General features: G+C 37.3%; 2 protein-coding genes and 1 long non-coding RNA gene across 14 annotated transcripts in view; 1 reads left to right on the top strand and 2 right to left on the bottom strand.

The window, feature by feature from the left end:
• SON (SON DNA and RNA binding protein) overlaps positions 1–5,887 on the bottom strand; it is a 35,233-nt gene extending 29,346 nt beyond the window's left edge. The window contains 3 exon segments of the mRNA XM_078146544.1: positions 1–1,101; positions 2,974–3,140; positions 5,802–5,887. Of these exon segments, the coding sequence (XP_078002670.1) occupies positions 1–1,101; positions 2,974–3,140; positions 5,802–5,878 (1,345 nt within the window). The 5' untranslated portion in view covers positions 5,879–5,887.
• Positions 5,888–6,076: 189 nt separating this feature from the next.
• The window catches only part of GART (phosphoribosylglycinamide formyltransferase, phosphoribosylglycinamide synthetase, phosphoribosylaminoimidazole synthetase), a 34,194-nt gene continuing 14,408 nt past the window's right edge, over positions 6,077–25,862 (top strand). For 2 of the 10 annotated variants that reach the window (XM_020995910.2, XM_078146546.1), the window contains exons 1-13: positions 6,377–6,689; positions 7,028–7,094; positions 11,807–11,962; positions 13,076–13,171; positions 13,951–14,125; positions 15,479–15,590; positions 18,731–18,799; positions 19,538–19,663; positions 21,458–21,545; positions 21,726–21,811; positions 22,006–22,174; positions 22,899–23,130; positions 25,535–25,629. In XM_020995910.2, the coding sequence (XP_020851569.1) occupies positions 11,818–11,962; positions 13,076–13,171; positions 13,951–14,125; positions 15,479–15,590; positions 18,731–18,799; positions 19,538–19,663; positions 21,458–21,545; positions 21,726–21,811; positions 22,006–22,174; positions 22,899–23,130; positions 25,535–25,629 (1,393 nt within the window). In that variant the 5' untranslated portion in view covers positions 6,377–6,689; positions 7,028–7,094; positions 11,807–11,817. Of the gene's footprint in view, positions 6,167–6,376; positions 6,690–7,027; positions 7,099–11,806; positions 11,963–13,075; positions 13,172–13,950; positions 14,126–15,478; positions 15,591–18,730; positions 18,800–19,537; positions 19,664–21,457; positions 21,546–21,725; positions 21,812–22,005; positions 22,175–22,898; positions 23,131–25,534; positions 25,630–25,862 lie in introns of those variants that run through there. The other 8 variants (XM_078146545.1, XM_020995911.2, XM_020995916.2 and 5 more) reach the window with 8 other exon arrangements.
• LOC110214819 (uncharacterized) overlaps positions 13,926–25,862 on the bottom strand; it is a 42,801-nt gene continuing 30,864 nt past the window's right edge. For all 3 annotated transcript variants that reach the window (XR_013482861.1, XR_013482860.1, XR_002326374.2), the window contains 3 exons: positions 16,866–16,961; positions 16,054–16,113; positions 13,926–14,215 (listed from right to left, as the gene is read on the bottom strand). This is a non-coding gene — a long non-coding RNA (uncharacterized LOC110214819). The remainder of the gene's footprint in view (positions 14,216–16,053; positions 16,114–16,865; positions 16,962–25,862) is intronic.

Below are 25,862 nucleotides of genomic sequence, written 5' to 3' on the forward strand. Positions count from 1 at the left end.
GCAGCTCCGGCACTGACGTCACGGGGGTCCCTGGCAGCTCCGGCAATGACGTCGCAGGGGTTCTCAGCAGCTCCGGCACTGATGTCACAGGAGGCCCTGGGAACTCTGGCACTGGTGTTGTGGGGGGTCCTGGTAACTCCAGCACTGGTGTTGTGGGGGGCCCAGGCATCTCTGGCATTGAGACTGCAGGTGGTTTGGGCAACTCTAACACGGTAGTTGTAGGAGGCTCCACAGACAACAATGGTATTGTTGTAGATTGCTCAGGCACCCTCAAAACTTCAGTTACAGATGACTCTGGCAACTCTAAAGCTGTCATCGAGCTTGACCTAGGATGGACCTCTGCAGGTGTCTCTGATGCTGTCACCACACAAGTTTCTGATAACTCTAGCAGTTTTGATGCTGGAGGCTCAAGCAATGTGATCTTTGACTGCTCTGAAGATGGAATCTCCAAATGCTTCGGCATAGATCTTGCACTGTATTCAGATGATACTGTCACATGTGCCTCAGATGACTTCAGCACTACTGTTGTAGTAGGCACTGGCATCACTGCAGGAGATTCCAATGTCTGTTTCACAGATGATTCCAGTGTTACTGCCACAGAAGATTCTGGTCGATCTAACGTGAAGGGGTCTGGGACTAATGCTGCATGTAGTTCTGATAGTTCCCCAACTGAAGCTGGCTTCAGTGCTACTAAAGTATGTGGTTCTGATACCTCTACTGCCATTGTAGGAGGTTCCAGAGCAACTGCAGGGGATTCATTCAGTCCCAATGTCATTGTTGGTGACTTCAGCATTACTGCAGGGGGCTTAGGCAGCCCAAGTGCTCTGACAGGGTGTTCCAGCCCCATCACTGAGGGCTCTGAATCAAACTTCAAATAGGAATCAGACTCTAACCCTATATTCCCACCATGATGAGATTTCAGCTTTGACTCAGATTCTTCTGACTGTCTCTTGTATTTTTTCTCTTTCTCTTTCTCTTTCTTCTTTTTCTTCTTTTTATTTTTGTGTTTTTTATGTTTCTTTGATTTTTTGGTGGGAATTTCATCAGTAGGGTCTGTCTGTACAGATACACATCTACTTTTTCTGGAAGCCTCCTTTAAATCTAAAATAAAAAGAAATGACATTAAATTTTTCAGATCACTCTCAACAGTAAGGTTTAAATAAATGTTACAAAATTTAAATTTACATATCAAACTATAAAGAATTTTTTTCTTAAATACTTAAAGGCACAATAGAAAAGTCAACATTTCCTCAAGTCAATCTGTCTGAAAACTCTCCATTGTGAACTTCTTCAATAACACTCCCACCAATATTTAAAATATAAAGCAGACCTCAGAGTTTGCCACAAAATACATGTCCATTCACCAATTATTTTAATGTTACCACTTATATGTTAATCCACATTTTTCCTACTTATACTTTAAAAGCTACAAAGAGAAAATACTAATATTTAGAAAAGGATCATCCACATTGTATTAGCTTTATTTCCTTCTAACAATGCATATCCACACAGAATTACTTTTATAATGCTTATCTATTATGTCTATACATACATTAGGTCTGATCATCAACAAAAGCCTGAGATGATTCAAAAATTAATACCAAGAAAAGTAAAGCTTTCAACATTCCGCATAAATTAAGACCTTAATAAAATTATACTCTTTAATACTAGAAAGACCAGGAACATAAAATGACACAAAATTAAAATAATAAAAACATGGTTATCCTACTATCTCTATTTCTTTTGCCTTATGGATTAAAAAACAAAAACAGTCAATTGACACATGTCGATCTTCAGAGATATTCTTATATTCCTGTCCTTCCAGTGTTAAAACACATTCTAAAATTAACAAGTAATTTTTCAAAGAGAAATATCCCAAAAATGGCTTTCAGAGGGAGAAACTTCATAATCTTTAATGTTTAATTCAATAAAATTCATATTCAATTAAGTACTAAAAGCAGGAAATTTTATTGCACTAATAAGCAAGTGGGTTACACTACTTTGTACTGCCACAAACACATGCATGATCTTATCAAAATGTACAGGCTAGAAAAGAACACACAGAAAGATCTCAAACAGAAGTCAGACTGTGCTAAGACCTATGCAAAAACAAAATCTATTAAGGTTGTTTTTTCTTTTTAATTCCAAGTATAATTAAGATTTGCCTAACTCAGATGTAAAATTATTTTACTTTAATTTCTTTATGTTATTATTCCTATCCTAAATCCTAATTATCTGTTGCTTTATCCTTAAAAAGGTAATTTTTTAAAATGGCTTAGATTCTTGAAAAGATTCATGAATTGAATGTTTTAATTCATATCCTAAAAATAATTCAGTATAGGTCAGTCATAAGACTGATATAAGATAGGTCCTCAGCAGTAAAGTTGATTTTATGCTTCCCTGACTACCTCTTAATGAGAAGCAACTGGTGTTGTCAGTTATATTAAATTTTTAAAACACACTCTAGAAATAACCTACTTTCCATCTTTTCTCTTTGTCTCCGCCAGGCAACACACACTTATATGATAATAATATGATATAACATAATGTTCAAATTGTTTAAACTACCTGTGCCTCAGGTTTTTCATCTCTAAAACATGAGGATCTGATATAGGATTCCAGCTATAAATCCTACCATCCTAGTATTAACTGGTGTCATCAACATACCCATTATGAAATTCAGAATCATGACACCAAGGAACTACAAGACCACAAATGAAAAAAAAATTCAGTTTCAGTTAGTATAAATGAAAACATACAACCTTGTTAGATTTTTCTGGAAAGTCTGCTTTTAAAAAATAGATTTCTTTTCAATTAATCAGAAAATTTAATTAATCTAACAAATGAGTATAGCAAAGGTTTCCTGCATTAGGAAATATGCTCAAAGACAGTGCTTTCTAAAGACCACTTAAGCTTCCCTTGAGATTTCTAGGGAAGGATAATCCCTGACACAGATAATCTCTTTTATTTTACCTGGTTTATATCGCAATTCTGTGTCTAGGACCCCAGACAGCACTTCTTCTATCTTCTGCACTATTTCTTCATTTGGTAGGCTCCTTGCACAGGCAGCTGCATCACCTGACTGGTTTCCTTCTACAGGTGGATTTGTTTCACCATTCAGCTGGCCTTCAACCCTGCCACTGATTTAAAAAACAAAACAGCAAAATTCATTAACACTATGAGTATCAATATACAATAAACCAGCACAAAATAACAACCTATCAATAATTTGTCAATTTCAGTGACTTTATTATCACACCAGATTATATAAGATACATACATTGTCATCTTTTGTGGTTTTTGTAAACATATTCTTTAACCTTTATAAAAACTCTTCCTCAAATTTTATTAACTTCTAATTTACTTCCAACTAATTTAAATTCTAATTTTATAGTATCACATTACCACAATTTTACAATTGTGCAAATCAAGTAAAATCCTCCAAAACAAAAGTTTTCTGAGCTCATCTGTTTCAAAAACCTCAGAAATCTAAGTAGAGGCTTTTGGTTACTTATAATTGGCAAAAATGAAAAAAAAATCCCATAAAAATACAAAAAAAGTATAGCCTAACATACACTAGGAGCATATGGGTATAAAGAAAGGGGAAAAAAAATCAGTATTTTTAGCCAATCTGTTTACACAGATATTACTATCAGCATAAGGAAGACATACAAAAGTTAGCAAAATGTATGCAAGGTAAAAATAAATCACATACTGTCAAGTTCAATAAAACTTCCATAAACGTGTAGAAAAACATTCAGGACAACCTCTTGTATACAAAAATGGCACAAGATTAAAATAAACCAATTAAATAATGAGAATTCATTATACTTTAACCCATACCACTGTACACATAAAAAAAGAACTGGTTTAAGTTTACACTTTCAGAATACAATTAAAATATCTGTAATATTCCCTGTTTAAATCCGAACAATTTTCCAGGCTAGTTATGATTGTGTTCATTTGTTTGTAATGTGCCAAAGAACGAACCTAAGTATAAGTTCTTCCAATTCACATTTGAAAGCATTTTAAAGAATATTTACTACAATTCTGATTCTATTCCTTTCAATCAAAATAGATCTGACCCATCAGATCAAATTACGTGACCAAAAAACTAAATCTCAAAAACAAATTTTTAATTACAATGGGAAATATAACCAAGAAAGCACACTGAAACTACCACAAAAAAACTGCTATAATACTAATACAACTAATTTTGGCTAATTTAACAATGACGTTAACAAAACATAACCCAAAATCTAGTCATATCTGGTTTAGAATTACATTAAGACAAGGAGACACAAAAACATATCACAAGAGGGGGAGAGGTGTGAAAGAGGGTAACTAATGTTCAATAATTATGTTTTGCTTGGACTAATATTAAAATTGGCTTAGGTTTCCTCTAAGCACACCTTTAATGCTGAAAGTGTTTCGTGGTCCAGAAACTTGCTATGCATGATCAACAAAGTGGACAATCTACAAGCAGTCAATTGACTGTAATCAAATGAAATAGAATTACACTACACAAATTAACACCTTATGCAATTAAATCTCAGGAATAAGCCTCATTTGAAAATTACTTATTCACTCATATAACCAATACCTTGGCATCACCACACGTTTCCCCTCTCCCGCCCCTCAACACAATCCGGCCCACTGCTCAGTACATGAGAATTAAGAATTTAATTTGGCTATTTAATTTACTCTTGGAGATTCAGTTAAGACTACATTGTGACCAACAAACAGACGTGACCAAGATGCTGGAGTTTAAAGATAACGAATAGCCACAAAGTGAAACTGTAACAAATATTTAAATTTCGGGGATTCTTGTTTCTATCTTCTTACTTATAAAGGTCCATGTAAGGTATACAAGGCAGAAACACTAATTGAAAACCACTCAAAAGCAGTACCTCCTAGCTATTTTCCTTTCTGTCTAAACAGATTTTTTTTTTATTTTTGCAAATTTCCTTTCTCCCCATTTTTGGTGGGGAAAATGAGAACATAAAGGACAACAGTGGTTTGGGGACACTGCCTTAGTCAAACTCAACTTTCCTTGTAATTTCAAGCCGGGATAGTAGAAAAACTGAAATTCAAAAGATACGTCCTCTACTCCCAACCCACACACACCCCAACAATTTCAACCATCCCCCCTTCAAACCCTGAGTAGCTAACCGACAACAAACTGCACAAATTTGAACAGCTTCCAACTCTTTTAAAAACAGGTGGAGAGAGCAAAGGAGGAACCAAAAGCCTGGATAATTCACAAACTGTCGGACCTTGAATAATCGAAATCTAGCAAGAATGAAATTTTAGGATTATGTTATAAAAACACCGTTATACACTCTTTCCGGGGTAGGGACAGAATGGTGAAATCTCCAGAGATGAAGGCGGGGGATGGGGTGGGGGGGAGGGGAAACGAGGAGGAGGAGGAAGAAGAAGAGGAGGAGGAACCTAGGCCCATCCCAAGGTGGACAACGGGGCCTGGAAGACGAAAGGGAGGGAGGTTACTCGAAGAGAAAGAGAAGTCTACGAACGCGGCCCGTAGGTCGGGGGTTGGTGGGGGCGGGGGGAGGAGGAGAGCGCCACGGAGCGAGAGACGAAAGCCCTCGCGCGCGAGGAGAGAGAGGAAGGAAGGTAGGAGATGGGGGAGGGGGCGGGGGCCAGGAAATAGATCCTAGGCCCGGGCGAGGCTCCTGCAGGGCCTAGGCCAAAGGACGATGGCGGCTTCGGGGATATCGCGGCGGAACACTGTATCGGTCCCAGTGGTCAGCTGAAGGCAGATGCGCCTGGGGACACGTTACCTGGAAAGCTCTTGCTGAATTTCCCGGAATTTACTGACCACGAAGGACCTGAAGATCTGCTCGATGTTTGTCGCCATGGCGGCCGCTCCGTTCTCTCAACTCCTCCTCCCAAGACCTCCAGGCTCCCAGCATGCGTCGGGAGTAGGCGCTACGGCCGGTTCCTTATCTTTCTTTCCTCATTGGCTCTTGCCGGTGCTCCGGGGAAGGCACGCTCTTCCACTGGACCAATCAGCGGGCACGTATTAGCTTTCTCGGGACGTTCTTGCGAGACGAGGGAGGAGCCGTTGACGTAAGCTCCAAGCTCGGGGCTGCGGCGGCCATGTTAGAGCCTGACGCAGGCGCCATTACAGGGCCAGTATCTGCGGGTGAGTCCCGCCAACGTGAGCTGCTTAGTCCCCCGCGTTCGGGGCGGGAGGTGGGCTTGTACTTATGCGGGTTGGGTTGATTCAAGGGCATAACTGTCCAGATAGGAGCCTGGCGGCGAAGTGAGAAGTAGCCAGTTTCCCCGCGGAGCCCGCGCACGCCTGAGGGGGGCGCCAAGTCCGGCTTCATTGCCGTCCCGGGGATGGACCCGCCTCTTCGTCGCCTTCCTCCCAATACTAGTGCAGTCCTGTGACCCTGGAAAATACAGCCTTTCCTTTCCTCCGCCCCCGGCCCCTCCCCCGCCCCCAAGTCTGAGTGCACCTCGATTTCTGAGCCCCAGGCTGCACGGTAGCTGTGGCTGCTGAGCATCCCCGGCTGCTCCGGGAGCCTGCAGACCCCGCGTCGAGGCGGAGTTCTGCGGCGGGAAACCGCGCGTCCATCGCCACCTCGCGAAATAACCAGCCGGCCCCGGCCGGGCGCCCCTCCAAGGGACAAACTATTTGCGGGTCCTCGGCCGCGCGTGAGGTACAAGACTGAAGGGCAGGGCGGCGGTGGTGGGGGTGCAGAGTGGGGGGGTCATTACGCAACACGTGTGAACAGGGTTCCCGGGGTCTGGGGTCGAACGCATAGGGTTGGAATCTGTAAGCCCAGAAAGGGGCGCCTGGTGGGCCGTCCGGCTGCGTGTTCCCGAGGAGGAGGAGGCCGAGGCCGCCGCAGGGGAGGGGGGTGATTTTTGTGTCCCCAGGCTTTGCCAGTCGCTGGGAATGTGACCACTGGGACGCCTGATTGCGGATCGAGGAAAATAAAAGCGCCCAAGACTGGAAGATTCCTGAACTTAACAATTTCCTTTCCGCCCCTCACAGACTTCCGCGGAGCGAAGGACCTTGGGGTTTGTTCCTTTTGGCGGGTCTTGACACTTGTTCCTAGCAAGTAGGTATGGGGGAGCATTTGCATTTGTGTTTTTGTGTGTGTTTACACATACCGCGGCCCTTCCTCATTTAAGTTAGATTTCCGTAACTTTTGATTTGTTAGCAAGAGGAGAGTGAAAACTGTTACAATTGTAATTTATCTTGGGTAGAATTTCTGTTTTCTAATTCTGTGGGTTGGCCATGTGCATTTTGCTCCATCCTGTGACTGATGGTGCATTTTTCTTCATATGTACTTAAGATAGAATTCATTTTGGTTTTTAATCCTGTGGGGTTGGCCACGTGCTTTTTCCTTAAGCCTGCTACTGAGGGAGAAGTTTTTTTTTCTTGATAATGCACTTCAAATAGAATTAATTTCTTTTTTTAATCCTGCGAGATTGGCCAAGTGCTTTTTTTCTTAACCCTGTGACTAATGAAATAGTTTTTTTCCCCCTTGATATGTATTTCAAATAGAATTCATTTAATTTTTTAATACAGTGGGGTTTACCACGTGCTTTTTCCTTAACACTGTGACTGAGGAGTGTTTTTCTTGAAATGTCTTTCGGGTAGAAAGCATTGGTTCTTTTGATCCTATGGCCATGTGCTTTTGGTTATACCATGTGCCCAATGGAGGCTTGTTTCCCTAGTCTTTTACCACTTGTTTTTTAACATCTACAAGTGGCAGTGTTTAGGATCTTGATTTTTAATTAAAATGTTCCTGCTCATGGTTTTGGTTTTGAATTTCTGATAAGCTGCATTTTTCCATCCAGGTTTGATCACTTTTCTAGCCTGTTGAAATGGTTTTGGTTTTTGGTTTGGGTTTTTTCCCCCCATCTTTTAAAAAAATTAAGAATTGATCAGTTCCTTAATTTAATTTGGTTTTTCCACATAGTCTGAAATGTTTTCATTTGGTGCTTTTGCTCTCGAATAACGCAAGTTGGGAATTTTGAAAGTAGCCTTTATTTCTGCTTTATACTATTTAGTAATTCAGTGGACTGCGAGTCATCCTTGTAAACTGAACAATACTGTATCTTGTCTAAGAAAAGAGGTAGATTTACCTGTTTTAAAGATTAGGTTAAAGGTAAAGATTAGAGATTAGAGAACTGAGAATTGTGCAGGTTTAGATGGCAAGTAAAGTTTTGCCTAGGGGCACCCTCCTAAATGAATAGGGTTGAATTTGAACTTGGGTCTTCCTGACCCCCTGCCTTCCAGATCCAATATTCTTGTCTACTGAGCCATTTAGCTGCCCCTGGGTACTAGTTAGCATATCTAATTAGTTGCCAAGTCCTATCAATTCTACCCTACCACCTCTTCACTCATACCACAACTACTTTATTTTAGGTCCTTATTTGCTTAGACTCCTACAAATAGTCTCCAGATGGGTCTGATTGATATTCCTGAACCATAGGTTTGCCCTTGTCATTCCTCTGCTCTACAGTCTTTACTCCCTGTAACAACTTGGCCTAGAGCCAAATCCTGCCAGCCCCTTGTTTTTTATGACTCCTGAGTTAAGAATAGTTTTTGGCTTCTTTTATTTTTAAATGTAAACACCATTCTTAGCTCCCAGAAAGGGATGACCTCTTGCCTGTAGGATAAAATACAAACTGATTTCACAAGCTCCATGTTTCAATCAGATCAGCCTTTTTGCTGTTTCCTGCATATAGCATACAGTCTCTTCTCTTTCCTTCTGCTTCCCATGTCTTAGCACATGCTTTACCCCATATCTGGTATGTCCTCCCTCTCTACTTCTACTTTGTGTATCCTCCAGTTGCATTCATAACTCATTTTAAGTGCTGTGTTCTTTAGGAAACTTTTTTCTGATTTTCCAAATTGTTAGATTCCCCTCATCCTGGAGTGATTTTGTATTATTTTTGTATATGTTCTGTATTTTTCTATAAACATTTTATATTCCCCTCCTTCCCCAGAGGCAGGTAGAGCTAGGTGGTAAAGTGAGTAGAGCAGTAGGCCTGGAGTCAGGAAGACCTGAGTTCAAATATGACTGGACATTTAATAGCGATGCGACATTGGAGAAGTCACTTAAACTGTCTATAGCATTCACTTTGTTGTAGTTTGTCCTTTGTTCTCAAAGAGGACCACCATATCTGGAAGGTGATGTCATGACTTGCAAATGAATTGGATTTAAGTGAGAGTGGGCTATGGAAAGTCATCAGCCTCACTCTCCTCCAGAGCCATTTGGGTTCTGAGGCAAGATATACATCGGGATGACTGGAGAAGGCCCTAGTGCTGTTTTCAATGGGTGGGGAGACCTTAGCCTTTTAAAGTTAAGGTCCTTCCCAGGTTTCAGTTTATCTGAGGCAACACTCATTCATTAATTAAGGCTAGGTAAGAAGAAATGAGGCAAAGAATAAGCTCTTTTATCTAGTCAAAAAAATTAATCTGGAAATGGAAGACCTTCAGGATTTCTAGGCAAAACAGAAATAATTGCTGTTTATACCCACTCTGAAACATTAGGGCCCAAACAGTAACCAAATGTGGCTGGGGCTGGTACCTGTTGGCCAATCAATGAGAGTTGGAGTGATTTGGGTTTAAGGCATGGTCTTTAAAAAAGAAATCTAGCCGGTAAACCCCAGGATGTTTTGTAAGGTTTCAGCAATCAAAATTTATATTCCTTTGGGCAGAGCACCTGTGGGTAGGGGTGTGATGCCCTGTGTGGACAGAGGGAGAAAGGGAAGGAAAGAACTTTCACATTAATGAGAAAATGAAGAGACAGAGAGAAGTAAGATAACCAAGAAAAATTATGCAGCTTTTCACTTTTGACCATCATTTCCTGCTAGATAGCCAGAAGAAGAAAGACTAGTAGGAAAATGGTAGTCAATGGTTGACAAGCCGAAAAAAAGTAAAGCAAGATGACTGGACCCGTTGGACTTGGTGAGCAGAAGGACTTTAGTAATCTTAGAGAAGTTTGAAAAGGGTGACAAGGATAAAAGTCTAGTTGTACGGTGCTGAGAAAAATTGGTAGAGAGGAGGTGAAAATGCCAGATCTTAGTAATGTTGTGGTCATGTGAGATACTGAGATTTAAGATGACTAAAGTGGGGAGAACTTGGTCATGGTTGTTGATGAATCATGTGGTCAGATTGTTAGGAGGATTCATTAACATGAATACTGAAATCCCTGGGGGAAATAGGAGAGTTGAGTTACAGAAGGCAGGAAGAACAGTTAGAAAGAAACCAATTCTAGTCCAAATGTATGTTAATGTGGGCCTAAATTAACATTAGTGGTAATGAGAATGGAAAGGAAGACGTCATAAGTGTAGGATGGTCTAGACTGAGCAACTAAGTAAGGGAGGAGGAATCAATGATGCCTGAAGTTTCTTGACTGGAGAATTGTGGCATTTTTTTAACTTAGTTATACAGACAGCAGGAAGAACTAATTCGGAGTGGGGAAAGGAAGAAGAGAGAAAAAATAGTTTGATTTTGAACATAATGGTCAAAAGTGACAAGTTACTAGAAGTATTGGTGGGCCATCTAAAGGAATATGTCCAGCAGACGATTTGAAATGTGACCACAGTCTCACATTTCCAAATGCATGCTAGGCATATCTACTTGGACACCTGACTAGCTCCTCAGGCTCAACATATCTAAAACTGAACTCATTCCTCTCTCTTCCAGCCTCCAAAAAAAAAGTTGTCCCTTCTAAGTAACTGAAATTCTCTTAGTTGTCCTAAAATTTCACTGTCCTATTTTACTTTCCTCTTCCAGTTATTTGCAAAGTCCTGTCCATTCTGCCTCCAAAAAATGCCTCCTGATTGCATCTTTTCTTCCTATCCACTCTAGTGCCCCCTAGTCTAAACTCTTATTACCTCTCAAATGTATTACAGTAAAAAGTTTCCTAACCTGCTCTCTTGAATCAGCCCTTCTTAATGCTGTCATTGTAATTATCCTGGTGCACAAATCTAATCAGGTCACATTCCCCTACTCAGAAACTTTCTGTGATTTCCCATTGCTTGCAGGATAAAATGCTGTATTCTTACCATGCTATTCAGTGTCCTCCTCAAGTCAGCTTCCAATCCTGCCTCTCAGTTTGTTGAATTCCTTGCTTTCAAGACCTAATTCGTGTACCACATACTCCTTGAGGTCTGCCCAGATTCCTCCTAGCCAGAGAAAATTGCCTTCCTCTCTGACATTTTCTATATGTTTTTCTCATTCTAATTATACTAGTCCTCCTGTCTCTTTGCCCTACTATATTTCACTTGAGACCAGCAACTGAAATTCTTAACATAACTTAACATATCTCTTTCATACAGTGGTTGCTTAAATATTGAACCATTGTTGAAGGAAGAATGAGACCAGAAGAGCTGACTGGGGAATAAGTTGTGTAGAGGTGATAGTTGGAAACATATGGGAGTAGTTAAAATTGGGGAAGGAGGAAAAAAAACAAAAAAGAATAAAGAGCCTGATGATAGAACCTCAAGGAGTAAATTTAGGAGGGAGGAAGGAAGAAAGAAAAGGGACTCTTCAAAGGAAGGGTCATAAAAACGAAAGAGTTAAGTTACTGCTACATTTTTTAAAAAGCCAGAAGCCAATGAAAAGAATTTTTCAAAAAGGAGAGAGAATGATCAACTCTGTCAAGTGCTGGCCAAGACTTAGGAGAACAATAAGGAGTGAGGAAATGAGTGGATTTGAGTTGTTGTTTTGTTTTTTTTAATTTGGCTGAACTTGATTCTCCTGGCACTGTTTCTCAATTTCTTTTCCTTTTCTTTTTTTATCTGTACGCAGCAGACAAATTAATGGCAGTGCGAGTGCTTGTAATTGGCAGTGGGGGAAGGGAACACACACTAGCTTGGAAACTTGCTCAGTCTCGGCATGTCAGCCAGGTGATAGTTGCTCCAGGAAATGCAGGAACAGCCAACAGTGGGAAGATTTCAAATTCAGGTAAAGACATTTTGATTTATAGAATGTTTGATCTAAAGGGGACCATAGAAGTCATCTAACTCAGTTTTATCAATTTATAGATAAGCAAACTAAACATTAAGTAACAAGTCTAGTTATTTTATGTTGATTATCAGTAGCTCTGGTTTTTCTGTTATTTTATTTGTCTTAGTCATGGGGGGGGGGGTGGAGTGCTTTCCCCTCTCCTTAATAGGAAGGTATGAATCATTTTGCCAGAAGTGTAAGATGTACTGTTCTGTTTATAACTCTATCTTAGGGAATCATTTTATGCCTGCATAGTGCTTTAAAGTTTGTACAAAATTTTATGTACATCTTCTCATTTGGTTTTTACAATAACCTTGTAAGGTAGATGCTCTTAATTTCCCCATTTTGCAAGTGAGGAAATTAAGGCTAAAAGTAATTTGCCCAGACCCACAATTAGTGTCTGAGGTACAATTTGAATCCAAGTTTTTCCCACTCCAATCCCATCACTATGTGTTATGATACGTGATTCAGAATGGATTAGATAGCATTCCATAACAACCAAAAGTTTTGTCAAACTATTCTATATATCTTACATAGTTTTAACTAACAAAACTAACAGTAATATTAATAGCTAACATAGAGCTGTGGTTTGCAAAGTGCTTTATGAACATTATCTCATTTGGGATTATAGATAGGAAACATTATCCTGGGGCTTATGTTTTGAAATGGATTTTGAATGTTCCTGATTAATATCTCTGCAAAATTCTATTTGAATGGTGATTTGTTCTTAAACTTGCAAAGGAAGATTCATTTTTGAATGAACTTAAGATAGCAAAGGTATTTAAAGTGGAATCTTATTGCTATATACATAAGAAATGCATACTTATTAATGAAAGTTTTGTCTGCATAAACTAAATTTTTTAAGCAAGTGTATTTTAAAATGATACATTAATGCACATAGGTGTTGTGCATAAATGCAGTGCTCAGCAGCTTTAGAATACTGGTGTCCTAGAAATCAGCTATTACATCTTTCCACTGTGTTTTTTCAACTTTTAAGAGATTATTAAAATTTAACGTGTAATTATTTGGACTTAGCTATGAAATAATTGTTATTTTTTCTTATCTTTACAGCTGTGTCAGTCAGTCATCATACTGCCCTCGCTCAGTTCTGCAAAGATCAGAAAATTGAACTTGTAGTTGTTGGACCAGAGGCTCCTCTTGCTGCTGGTAAAGTTGGAAAAAATCCAGTTAGCTTTTATAAGATTAGCTTTATGGAAGAGAGTATTTAATCATAGAATTTTAGGGTTAAATACTACGTCAAAGATAAACTAACCCAACTTTATTTATACTAAAGTTCTTTAAAACTTGCTATTGAATAGTTTTAAAAAATTTTACCTCAGATCCTGAGTAAGATTTAAAATCAAACAACAAAAAATATTCACTAAATAGTGATAATTTCTGTAATTTTTCAATATACAGACTACTTAGTTGACTTTCAAAATACAAAAAGAAATTGCTGTGTAAGAAAGCCTTGCTAATATTAGAATCCCATTTGTTTATACAAATTAAATAGATTGAATGCAAATAAGAAATTGTTTTTGCTGTACTTAAGAAATATTACTAACAATTTCTATTTGATATCAATAAGAAATAAATAACAATTCACATTTTCTGTGTCCCCAATCATTTCCAACCTAATCTCTTTTCAGCTGAGACTTGAAATAAGTCCAGAACATGTTTTACTATTTACTTCCAATGAAAACGGAGTCATTGATATGCAAAGATTTGGGTCTATTTGGTAATCTGTTTAGATTGGATATACCTAAAATCAGAGTTAGCTTTTCTCAGAATCACTCAAAACCAGCTTCATCATGACAACATCCTGTTTTCTGGCAATCTAGTCTCTATTGACAGAGCACAGTATTAATGAGAATTGGGTACGTCGGTGGACATGGCAGAAATGAACTGTAATAAGGCAAAATATACTCAGACATTTTTATTTATAGGAATTGTTGGGGATCTAACATCTGCAGGAGTGAGGTGTTTTGGTCCCACAGCAAAAGCAGCTCAGTTAGAGTCCAGCAAAAAATTTGCCAAGGATTTTATGGACCGACATGGAATCCCAACTGCAAAGTGGAAGGCTTTCACCAACCCTGAAGAAGCCTGCAACTTTGTTATGAGGTAGAATGCTGTCTATAAATAATAATTGTTTTGTATCTGTGTTTAAGTTTTGCTAAACCCATGCTTGCTCACGATCCTGTGCTGCTTTCACTGTAATAAAGAACAAAGACACAGTTCTTGTCGTCATTTATCTTTATATGTACATATTTGTGTAAATACATTTACTCATACTCATGTAAGCACATATATATATTTATATTCTTATATGTATACATATATATTGAAGTAGGGTGATTTTCTACCAACCTCCCACCCCCAAGAAAAGAAGAGAATGATACGTTACCACTGGCTTCTTTCACTGCCACCTACAACACCTCACTTTCTACCATCTATCCTTTAAAAACCCTTACTTAATTCTGCCATAACCTCTAGCTAGCATCCTATATCTTTTACTTTCACAGGCTAACTGTTAGAAAATTTCATCCATATTCATTGCCTCAGCTTACTCAGCTTCCCATTCAGTTCTCAGACCCTTGAATTCTGACTTCTGACTCCACTGCTGAAAAGAAATTACTCTCTCCAAGGCTACTCACAGCCTCTTAACTTTTTTCCTACTCCTCATCTTCCTAGACTTCTCTTTAGCCTTTGACATCAATCAAAGATGTTCCTTCAAGGTTTTCCTTGCATTAGATTGTAAATTCCTCCATTAGAATGTGAACTCCTTGAAGGAAAGGATTGTTTTTGCCTCTTTTTAGATCCCTAGCTTTTAGGACAGTGCCTTTCAGATAGTAGGTACTTAATAAATGTTTATTGACTGACTTATCTGTCCTTTCTCAAGTTTTCTTTGCTGTATCATCATGCATTTCCAGCCTCCCTTAACATGTGGAATTAAAGGTAAACGTGCTAGTTCAACCAAAAATATCACATGGCAAGAATTTTTTCCTCCTTCAGATTATTTATGCTTTTTATCATAATTATTATTAAAAAAGACATCTTGTCTTCCAAACACCACTCAACATCAAATTTTCTCTTGTAACAAAGAAAAATAATTAAGCAAAAGCATCTGCTATAGCTAGTAGTCCCCAGGAGGTATGTTTTCATTATTTATTTCCACTACCATCATTAGTTTTGCAGTTACTTGGAGTATAATTTCTTTCTAGTGGTCCTTTATAGTTATAGCCATTATGTATGATTATTTGTTTGCTTGTGCTTATTTCATTCTGCAGTGCTTCTTATACATCTTCCTATAATTCTCAGAAATGTTCATGTTCCCACTAAAAAATAAAAATCAGCTTTGCTGAGGATCAGCACTAAGAAAGAACCAATTCTATAGTGCTCTTAATTTCAGAAATGCAGAAATTTGTACAGCAAAGGTTTTATTAGATATTCAAGACAATTTCTGTTTCTTTGCAGTGCAGATTTTCCTGCTTTGGTTATAAAGGCCAGTGGTCTAGCTGCTGGAAAAGGAGTAATTGTGGCTAGTAACAAAGAAGAGGCCTGCAAAGCAATTCAAGATATAATGCAGGTGGGATGAAGAGACTTTGGAGTTTTCTATTCTATTCAATTTCTATTCCATTCAGTCCATTCTATGAATGGACTACTGGAACATCATGTATAAATATTAATTTTCTCATTAACAGACATTGGTCATATAAATACTTATATCATAATATTCCACTTAGTAAGTGCTCCAAAAATTCTATTATAATATGTTGAAAACATTCCTAATTCTCATTGTACTGGAAATAACAAACATAAAGAAACCTAAATCATGACTCTCACTGTTAAGTTGACTTCAACTATTGCTGCCCAAGTACAAAAGGAAGGAAAAAAATTTTCTGGGTCATGCCTAAATAATTATCTTCCCATTTTATTACCAATTGAGATAATATAGAATGATCAGAATTTTGTTTTTTGAGAGTTTCCCACAACTTTTTATGCTTTTCTTTTTAAAAATATTTAATTGAAGCCTTCTATTGGTACAATACCTTGATTTAAAAATATTTCATTCCTTCCCTATGTGGTTGCCATCTCTTCAACAAAGACTTCTAAAGGAAAGAAAGAAGGAGCAATTCATAACTTTTTTATTTTTTTTACATCACTATCACTTCCTTATCCTCATTCTACCTCCTTTATATTAAATAAGTATAATCAAGCAAAATAAATCAACACATTGTCCATGAATGGCAGTGTGTGTCTCATTCTATACCTCTCGTACACCATCTCCTTGATAAAAAGCTGGAAACATGTTTCACCATTAGCCTTCTAAAGTATTTCAGTGTTGTTTTACTTTATGTTGTCATTAATTGGTTCTGTTTATTTCATCGATTCATATGTATCTTCCCAAATTTCTCAGCATACCTGATTTCTTATGATCCAATAATATTCCATTACATTCTTTTGTACCAGTTTGTTCAGCAATTAACCATTTGGTGAACTCTCACTTTGTTACTAAATCTTTGGTGCTACAAAAAAAAGTACTTAAATATTTTTATGAAAATGAGTCCTTTCCCCCCACTGCCTTTAACTGACCTCCTTAGTTTCATGTGGGATATCTGTCTGCCATAACTCTTAAGCCCTCTTCTTTTCTTGAGTTTTGGACCATGGGTTCAAACCTATCAGAAGAAAATATAAGGCCTAGGGTATGTAGTAGTAGCCTAAGAATCCTAGACTCAGAGGAAAATTTGGATGTATTTCACTCTTATAAAATGATGAGATTCTAGTTTACGGGGACAAGTGTGACAAACGTTCTTTCCAGTTATACTAATGGGAATAGAATGATTGATTAGTCCCTACTCACCTTTGAGATCTGCACCATAGTGAAATACTGTGATCCTATTACAAAAACACCGCACACCATTATGTATTCATGACTTCACTTTTATTCCAGCAATACCTGAAAAAAAAGGTACATTCCACAGTTCTTTAAGATTCCTGAAGTTGCAATATAACTGCCTTTTACTTCTTAATCATCGCACTATCTTTACATAGATGTGCATCCCATCTCCAGCATCCTCAAATAACTGGGCATCCAGCTTCTGCTTAAAGAACTAGTGACAGACTCACTGTATCAGAAGGCAACTTAATAAATTTTTATTTTTATTTTTATTTTTTTTTTATTTTTAGGCTTTTGGGGTTAAGTAACTTGCCCAGGGTCACACAACTAGGAAGTGTCAAGTGTTTGGTCTGAGACTGGATTTGAACTCAGGTCCTCCTGACTATAGAGTCGGTGCTGTATCCACTGTGCCACCTAGCTGCCCCCTGACTTAATAAATTTTTTAAGAACTTTGTTTATTAGAAAAATCTTCATTTATGTTGAGCTGAAGTCTAACTGTAGCTTCATTAATCCTAATTCTTCCTCTAGAGCCAGTCAGGATAAGTCTTTTTTTTTTTGACTGCTATTAATGTAATGAAAAGACACCTAATTGTATCCCCTTAAGTCTTTTCTCCAGGCTGTGTACTTTTCATTGTAGCCAAATTTCCCATTATTGGTCTACCATGTTGCTGTTTTTAGTCCTTTGATCATTATGGTCACCCTCCTCTGCACGTAATCTGGTTTGTCAATTCCCATGCTAAGAAGTGGCACTTAGAATTGAACACTGTTAGAGTTATGATCTGACCAGTACAATATATGAAAGAGTGTGTTGTTGTCTTTTTCTACACATTCTACAGTTATTAATCTAATGATCTTTGTGGAGTCAATAACACTTTGACTTATATTTATAATCAGTCAAAAACCCCTCGGGGGGGTTTTTTACATGAAAAATCCTCATGTCTCCCATCTCATGGCACATTCAGTGTCAAATCATTCCCTAGCACTACAGACCTGTAAGATAACATGGTCAGTTTTTCCCAAGGTTTCCATCATCTTCACCAACCAGTTACTCCTTGTGGTCAAAATAGCCACTGAGTTCATTGCTTTCTCTCTGCCTTATGAAATGCCTTTAGGAGAAAACAAGCAGTGCTCCTCAAAAAAAATAATTGTATTCCATTTCTTTTTTGCTCTTTACTCTGTTTTCCATTAGAATCCGCATTTTTTTATTGTTTCATTGGTGTATATTTCAGATATATATACATAGTCACAATATAAGGAATAGTAATATGGCTTATATTGGGTTTATGGAAGGAAAGTAAAAGCTGTGCATACCAAATAGAAATTTTGTAAGGTTAATTATCAATTTAAATGATGCAAGACTTCCTTACGCATTTGGGGGGTGGGGTTAGGCAATAAGGTTAAGTGACTTGCCCAGGGTCACACAGCTAGTAAGTGTTGTATCCGAGGCCGGATTTGAACTCAGGTCCTCCTGAATCCAGGGCCAGTGCTCTATCCACTGTGCCACGTAGCTGCCCCTTTCTTACACCTAATTAAAGACATCTTAGGCAATGCTGAATGTTACATTTTGCTTTATGAGCATGAGATCATTGGTTTGGATCTTCACCAAATAAAATAGTAAACTAGTGATAAATTCTGTGAGAATCAGTGGTATCAGTGCTCATGTTATATTTCAAGTTGAAATATAAGAATATAACATCTTTCTTTGACCCTGGGGGAAAAAAAGAATTTCTAGTGTTATAATGGTTTCTTCCTAATTTGGCAAAAAAACCCAAGCGACAAAATAAACTTTGAGGTAAACCTATGAAGTTAACAGTTTAATTTCAATACAGGATAAAGCTTTTGGAGCAGCTGGTGATACTGTTGTAATTGAAGAAGTTCTTGAAGGAGAAGAGGTGTCTGTAAGTTGATTTTCCACCTATAAGGTTTTTTTTTATTCCAACTCTGTTTTACTAATAGACTGTTATTTGATTTATTCCTCTCTCCTCTCCCCCACCTCCACCCCCAAGGAAAAAACCATCTCCTCAGTTAAGTTTCATCTTAGAGAAATAAATCAGTAGTCCCAAAAGAGAAAGACATAAACATCATAATTTTAAAAGTAAACATTTTTTAAAAATTTAATTTAAATCTTATACAGCTGGAAAGAAGCTGCCTTCTCTTCAGCCATTCCAGAAGTACACCAGGGGAAAAAACTAGCATAATTTTAAAAGTTATCTCCTATTTATTTACCAAAGTAATATGTATATTTCAAGATAATTTTCTTCTGTGGTGAATTACAAGGTAAGGAGTCCCCTACAAAGTACTTCAATTTCAAAATAAATGAGGAATGAATGAAACTATTTACAAGTAATTGGAAATAACTAATAGAATGTAGGAAAATACAGCATTCTAAAATGTTCTTATTCTTTATGTACGACTTCTTGTGTGGACCTGATTTTTCTACTTGAAAGAGGTGTCCGTCTGTTACCTTATAGAATGGATTTTTGCTGCTTTTACATCATATTTTGCTACTTTAACATAATATATAATATAGATATTAAGTCACTTTTCATAAAATAAATAACAATGTTAAATAATTGATAAGAAATAATAGAAATTTGTTAAATTAATAATAAATAGAAAATTTGTTTTTCTCATAGTGTTTATGTTTTACTGACGGTAAGACTGTGGCCCCAATGCCACCAGCACAGGACCATAAGCGATTACTGGATGGAGACCATGGCCCAAATACGGGAGGAATGGGAGCTTATTGTCCAACACCTCAGGTAAGTAAAACAACAATTCTTTCTAATAAATAAGGCAGGTATTACTATGCCTATTTTATTGATGAGGGAACAGGCTCAGATTAAACAATTTGCCTATGGTCATGAAGCTAATAAATGTCTGTTCTGGCTCTTAAATACACATCTCATTCCAAGTCATGTTGTCTCTCATCTTCTCAGAGCAGAGCATTAGTTGCTTCTTGGAAATTCTGAATTCCTCCATAAAGGATCTGTTATTTCTTCAGTTTGAATCTCCTGGTGTGTGGAAGTTCCTTCCATCAGTGTACATTGCAATTGTCTGTGACTTCAAAGAAAAATCCTAGACGTTCCTTGAGGCACATAGAGGTTGTGACCTGCCCACAACTTATTACAGTCAGAGAGGAGATTTAAATCAGGTCCTGATTCCAGAGCTTAGCACTCTGTCCACTACATTGTTGCCTCTATGATTTCTAGTTCATATGAGTTGATTAAGAAGATCTACTTAAATAATTGGATTATATATAGTGAGCTTTGTTTTCTGGTTTGCATTTCTTCCCAGTGTTGGTTTATATCATGCCTCCTTTTTTTCCTTTTGTAAGAAAAAGTTTGTACCCTAGCTTTTTTATCTTTTAAAAGCTAAGCTGATCTATAGCATGAACAGATCTTCCCAGGCACATCCAATATAGAGATATTAAATACTTTCAGTAGGATTATATCTAGATCACCAGACAGACTACAGTTTTGATTTTGTAACCACGCTTTTGATTTTGTAATGGGCAGATGAATCATAGTTTCTGAGATTCTTAAATAATAGAAAAATGAATTCATTGGAAGTAAAGTAAGAATAAATTTGAGTGCAAAAATTTTACTAACACTTTACAGACTCCTGAATATAGCAATCCCTGAATTGATAGTGCAGAGGTAATATTATTCTTTCAAAAATAGATGCCATATTTCTGTTAAATTGTGGGTTTGTTTGTTTTTTGGTCTGGACCCTATGATTTCATCAATACAGGGAGCTCACCAGTAAATGAACTCTTTTCTACCAATGTAGATTGGCACCTTCTCTGTAACAAGTTGCCTGGTATACTTATAGGTTAAATGACTTCCCCAGGCTCATACAGTCAGTAGGTGTTGGAGATGAAATTAAACCCAATCTTCCTGACTCTTACACCAGCCTTCTGTCCATGGTGCCACACGGTCTCTTTTCTGAAAATTAACTTGTTTTTCAAAGTAACTAGCATTTATATAGCACCTTAAGATTTGCAAAGCACTTTAAAATATGATCTCATAGTTTAATCCTCACAATAACCCTAGGAGGGAGGTACTTTTGTTATCCCCAGAGGAGGAAAGTGAAACCCACAGAAGTTACATGACTTGCTTAAGGTCAAGTGATCTGACTTTTTTGAATTCAGGTCTTTCTGACCCAAGGTCCTGTGCTCTGTCCACCGTGCCACCTAGCTGCCTCAAAAAAGAAATGTCTTTGCCAGTTTTTATTTTTTTGTTTGTTTGTTTTCTAAAAGTTTATTTTTCTGGATAAGCTCTTAGAATTTTTACTGCAACTTAATAATGCTTGGATGCCCTTAGCAGGAAGTGGTGAATGATAAGATCACTGTAGAATTTGTTGACTGGTGCTGCTGCATTACCTGAGAATATGTCCTATTTATTAAATATGGTACCTTAGTAATCATAGATCATTTTGTACTTGTAAATGACATGCTGCATTTTTCTAAGTGTTTATTCATAACCCTAGATGATATTAGTAGAATAAAAGATAACAAAATTACTTTAAAATAATTATTTCTGGGTTTTTCCTAGGTTCCTAAAGATCTGTTATTAAAAATTAAAAATACCATTCTTCAGAGAGCAGTAGATGGCATGCAGCAGGAAGGTGTTCCATATGTAGGTAGGAACTTGATCTATGAGTATCATTTTTAGGAAAACCTGAAAGTTGCTCCTATGGCATTCAAAGAAATGATCAAAAATACCTTGGTCATAACAAATAAACCTTAGAAGGTCATTATTAAAAAGTTTAAAACTGTGTGGCTTTATTGTCTTCACTGTATACGTCTGCTCTTTATCAAAGGGATATTGTATGCTGGTATAATGCTTACCAAGGATGGCCCAAAAGTTCTGGAGTTTAATTGCAGATTTGGGGATCCAGAATGCCAGGTAGGTAATGATATATAACATGTCAAAGATAAGTGAAATATGAATGTATAAACACTAAATTTTCATTTCAGACTTGTTATCCTTTTTACTGTGATATTTCTCAAGAATTACATATATCCTAACATTTCAATGATTATGATAACTAGAAGGTATTAAAATTTATCTTTTAACTACTGTGTGCTATATTTTTGTAGGTAATTCTTCCACTTCTTAAAAGTGATTTATATGAAGTAATTCAATCAGTTTTAGATGGTCAGCTTTCTAATTCTCTGCCAGTCTGGCATGAAGATAGTGCTGCTGTAACTGTTGTCATGGCGAGTAAAGACTATCCCGCAAATTACACCAAAGGCATGGAGATAACAGGTAACTCAGACCACTGTCTTGTACTGACCATAACAGGTGGCAAACACAGCTTTCTTGTTGCTTCTTTCCTAGGATTAGATACTCCCCATGTTGCAGAGAATTCACAAATATTTAACTACTGTGTACCAGGCACTGTTCTGGAGAATAGGGATAGGATGACAAAAATGAAACAGCCCATGACATTAAGACAACATAGGCTAAGCAAAACAAATATTCTAGCATTTAGCAAGTGCCTGCCTACATAAGTACTAAGCTCTGCAAATAAAAATACAGCCAATGAAATAATCTCTATTCACAAGGAGCTTGTGTTCCAAATGGGGACACAAGTACTTATATAATCATATACAGACTCACTAACAACTAGTCAATAGATAGGTTAGGAAGAAGGGCACCAGCATTTAGAAGGATCCAGATAAGTTTGACATAGACATAGAGTTGTGAGTTGAAGAGAAGGGAGTGTATGAGGTGGAAGTAGGAAGGGAGAATGTATTCTAGGCATGGGAGATAAAATTGTGTGAGAGAAATAGTGAGGCCAGTTTGGCTTTACTGTAGAGTGTAGGAAGAAGTGTGATAAAACAAAAGTAAGTTAGATCCAGACTATGAAGAGATTCAAATATCCCTTTAACTGAATCCAATTCTTTAAGCTATATTTATCGTTTATTTTAATTTATATTTTTGTTGTCATGACCTGTTAGGTGATTTGTTTAAATGTCATCTCTTCTAGGAATTCCTGAGGCTAAAGCTTTAGGCCTGGAGGTGTTCCAAGCAGGCACATCCCTGAGAGAGGATAAAGTAGTAACTAATGGTGGTAGAGTTCTTACAGTAACAGCCGTGCAGAAAGATCTGATATCAGCTCTTGAAGAAGCCAATAAAGGAATAACTGTTATAAAATTTGAAGGAGCAGTTTATAGAAAAGACATTGGCTATCGAGCTATCTCTTTCCTAAAACAGTCCAGGTAAAATGTTTTTAGAGACATGATAGTCATTATGAGCTCAGACCTAATCTGTATCAATTATTGCTAAAGTTTTACATAAGATACCAATCAGTAAACATTTTGTCTTGTACCAACAATGCAGGATTAGTGTGTTGTTTCCTTAAACTAGGTTAACCTAGACCCCAATTTAAGATTTTTATTTACTGCTTTGGAATAAAACCATTATCAACTGCTTTGAACCAAACTTGGACACAACAGGTCTCAAATTTAGTAGAAAAAACTTCTTGGTACTTTCCTTTAAGTTAGGAAGCCATTTAAGGATCAAAAAATAATGCTAATGTATTATTTTTACACCGTTAATTTTTATGATTTTTAAAATATCTATGTATGGTTTGGATTGTGTGCATTGTCTTGAGGGACAAAATTATTAACTATTTAAATGTTACCGACTCACTATTATGTCCATCATATCTGCTAGTTAATGAAAATTTCTTTTGGTTTTGTCACTGTTCTCTGCAATTGTCCTATGAAAACGATAAATTAGGTTTTTAAAAATCTTGGTACATATCCTCATTTTTAAAAATTATACATAGCATATGACCTCATTCATTAAATATTATGAAAAGATATCAGAGACATGCTGTACTTAAAATGGAGAAGCATTCAGAAGACACCATGTTGAACTGGCAATTTTTCTCAGGTTTTAATACAACTTTATCTGATTGCCGAAATCTATATTATACTTTTTAAAACAACCTCCAAGAAAGGATTTTTTCCTGCTTGTTTACCCATTGCCCTAACCAGTATTGAAGATGTTTCCATTATTATTGCTTTGTTCCGTTCAACTTAATCAGAGCGCTGCATTCTTAATTCCATCATGGGATCTTATAATTGTGGGTTTCTTTGAGAGAGTTGAGAATTCTCTTGATTTTTTTTTCCAGTTACTCCTGTCTCTAGTGAGAAATTGTTTCCCTTTGATAATTAAAGTTAATCTACATACAAACTCTACTCCTATCTTGGCATATTATTTCTGTCAAGGTTGAGTGGACATATCATTGCCACCTCAGAAGTCAAGTCTTTTTCCCCTTTTTAAAACATAAGGTGATGCCATTACTGTCCAACTTCTGTCATCCTGAAATTGTTATTTCTAATGAAAACCTACTTGATTCCATGGGGAGTCCCACCCCTGGATAGCATACAGTCATATACTATATCCAGTATTAAGAACACATTCTCATAACACCCTAATATATAGAGCACTTTATTCATAACAACCTTGTAAGATAGGTAGCAAGAGATATCCCCATTTTATACTTCAAGAAACTAAAGCTCTGAGACATTATGACTTGCTTAGGACCCAGCAGCTAGGTCGAGTGGGGAACCTGTGGCCTTCTAGATGCTTGGGTGCTGCCTTTTGACTGAGTCCAAGTTTTACAGAACAAATCCTTTTATTAAGGGGATTTGTTCTGTGACATTTGGATTCAGTCAAAGGGCTGCACTTGAGAACCTAGAGGGCCACATGTGGCCTTGAGGCCACAGGTTCCCCACCCCTGAGCTAGGTTTTAGTCATTAGAATGCTGGTTTTAGAGTTGGAAAAGCCTGAGTTCAAATTTTGCCTCAGACACTGCTGTACGATCCTAGACATGTCACTTCATCTCTCCCAGCCTCAGTTTCCTCATCTGTCAAGTGAGGTGGTTGGAATAAGTGATTTCCAAAAGTCCCTTGTTTTTCTGAAGCTGTGAACCTATTTGGCAAGGAAGTACCTGAGATTGGATTTGAGCCCAGGTCTAGTGACTCTTAGATTTAGCACTTTATCCACTGCACCAGGCTACCTCTGTTATTAGAGTAGTATGTTTAAAAGAGAATGACATCAGTAAGCATTGCTTCGCTTTTACACGAATTTTATATGGTTCTTCCTTTCTGCTATATCTTCATGCTGAAATGAAACTGATTATATGCTATTACAAGTATTTAATCAATGTAATTGTTGGAAGCCTTGTTTTCTAATTTTATGAATGTTCACAGCCATTATTGGTATTTGAACAAAAAAAGCTGAAGAGGCAAAATTTAAATTGATCATTTTGTCTTCAAATCAAAAGCAGTTCTGATAAAATTTTTAGTTATGCTGTAGGCTAGTACTGAGCAAACTAGGATTTTATTTGGGAATTTTCTTTGTATTTAATTAGTCTATGCTATAACTCGCCCACGTTCTAAAATAAGTATCCTTATGATTATAGATTGTTTTGTTCTTTGTGCTTTTATCCTAGTGCCTAGCCCAGTGTGGAGCACGTAGGCACTTAACTACTTGTTTGTTATTTGATTGATTGGTCATACATATATGCATGAATCGTGCCTTGTTAGTATGTTAAAGTGAAGTAATTAGCCCTCACAGATAAATTTTAGCTTAACATTTTTAATGTTTTAGAGGCCTGACTTACAAGGAAAGTGGGGTGGATATTGCAGCTGGCAATGAACTGGTTAAGAAAATTAAGCCTTTAGCTAAAGCCACCTCCAGACCGGGTAAGCCAAATCCTGTCTTTATAAATCCTTCATGACTTATTTACTCACTTAAGTATACTTTATTGATTGCTCTGGCATTTTTATGGTGTGTAAAATCTAGATTTATACCCCACTACCAAATGAACTTAAAACAATTAAGCAAAACCACCTGATCTGATACCATGATCTCATCTGATATTGTGTGCAGTATTCCTCATCAGTAGTCCACCACTTCTTCTGAAAGGAGATAGCTT

Source organism: Phascolarctos cinereus, unplaced genomic scaffold (assembly GCF_003287225.1).
Source record: "Phascolarctos cinereus isolate Bilbo 61053 unplaced genomic scaffold, phaCin_HiC Scaffold_726;HRSCAF=1367, whole genome shotgun sequence".
Classification (NCBI taxonomy): Eukaryota; Metazoa; Chordata; class Mammalia; order Diprotodontia; family Phascolarctidae; genus Phascolarctos; species Phascolarctos cinereus.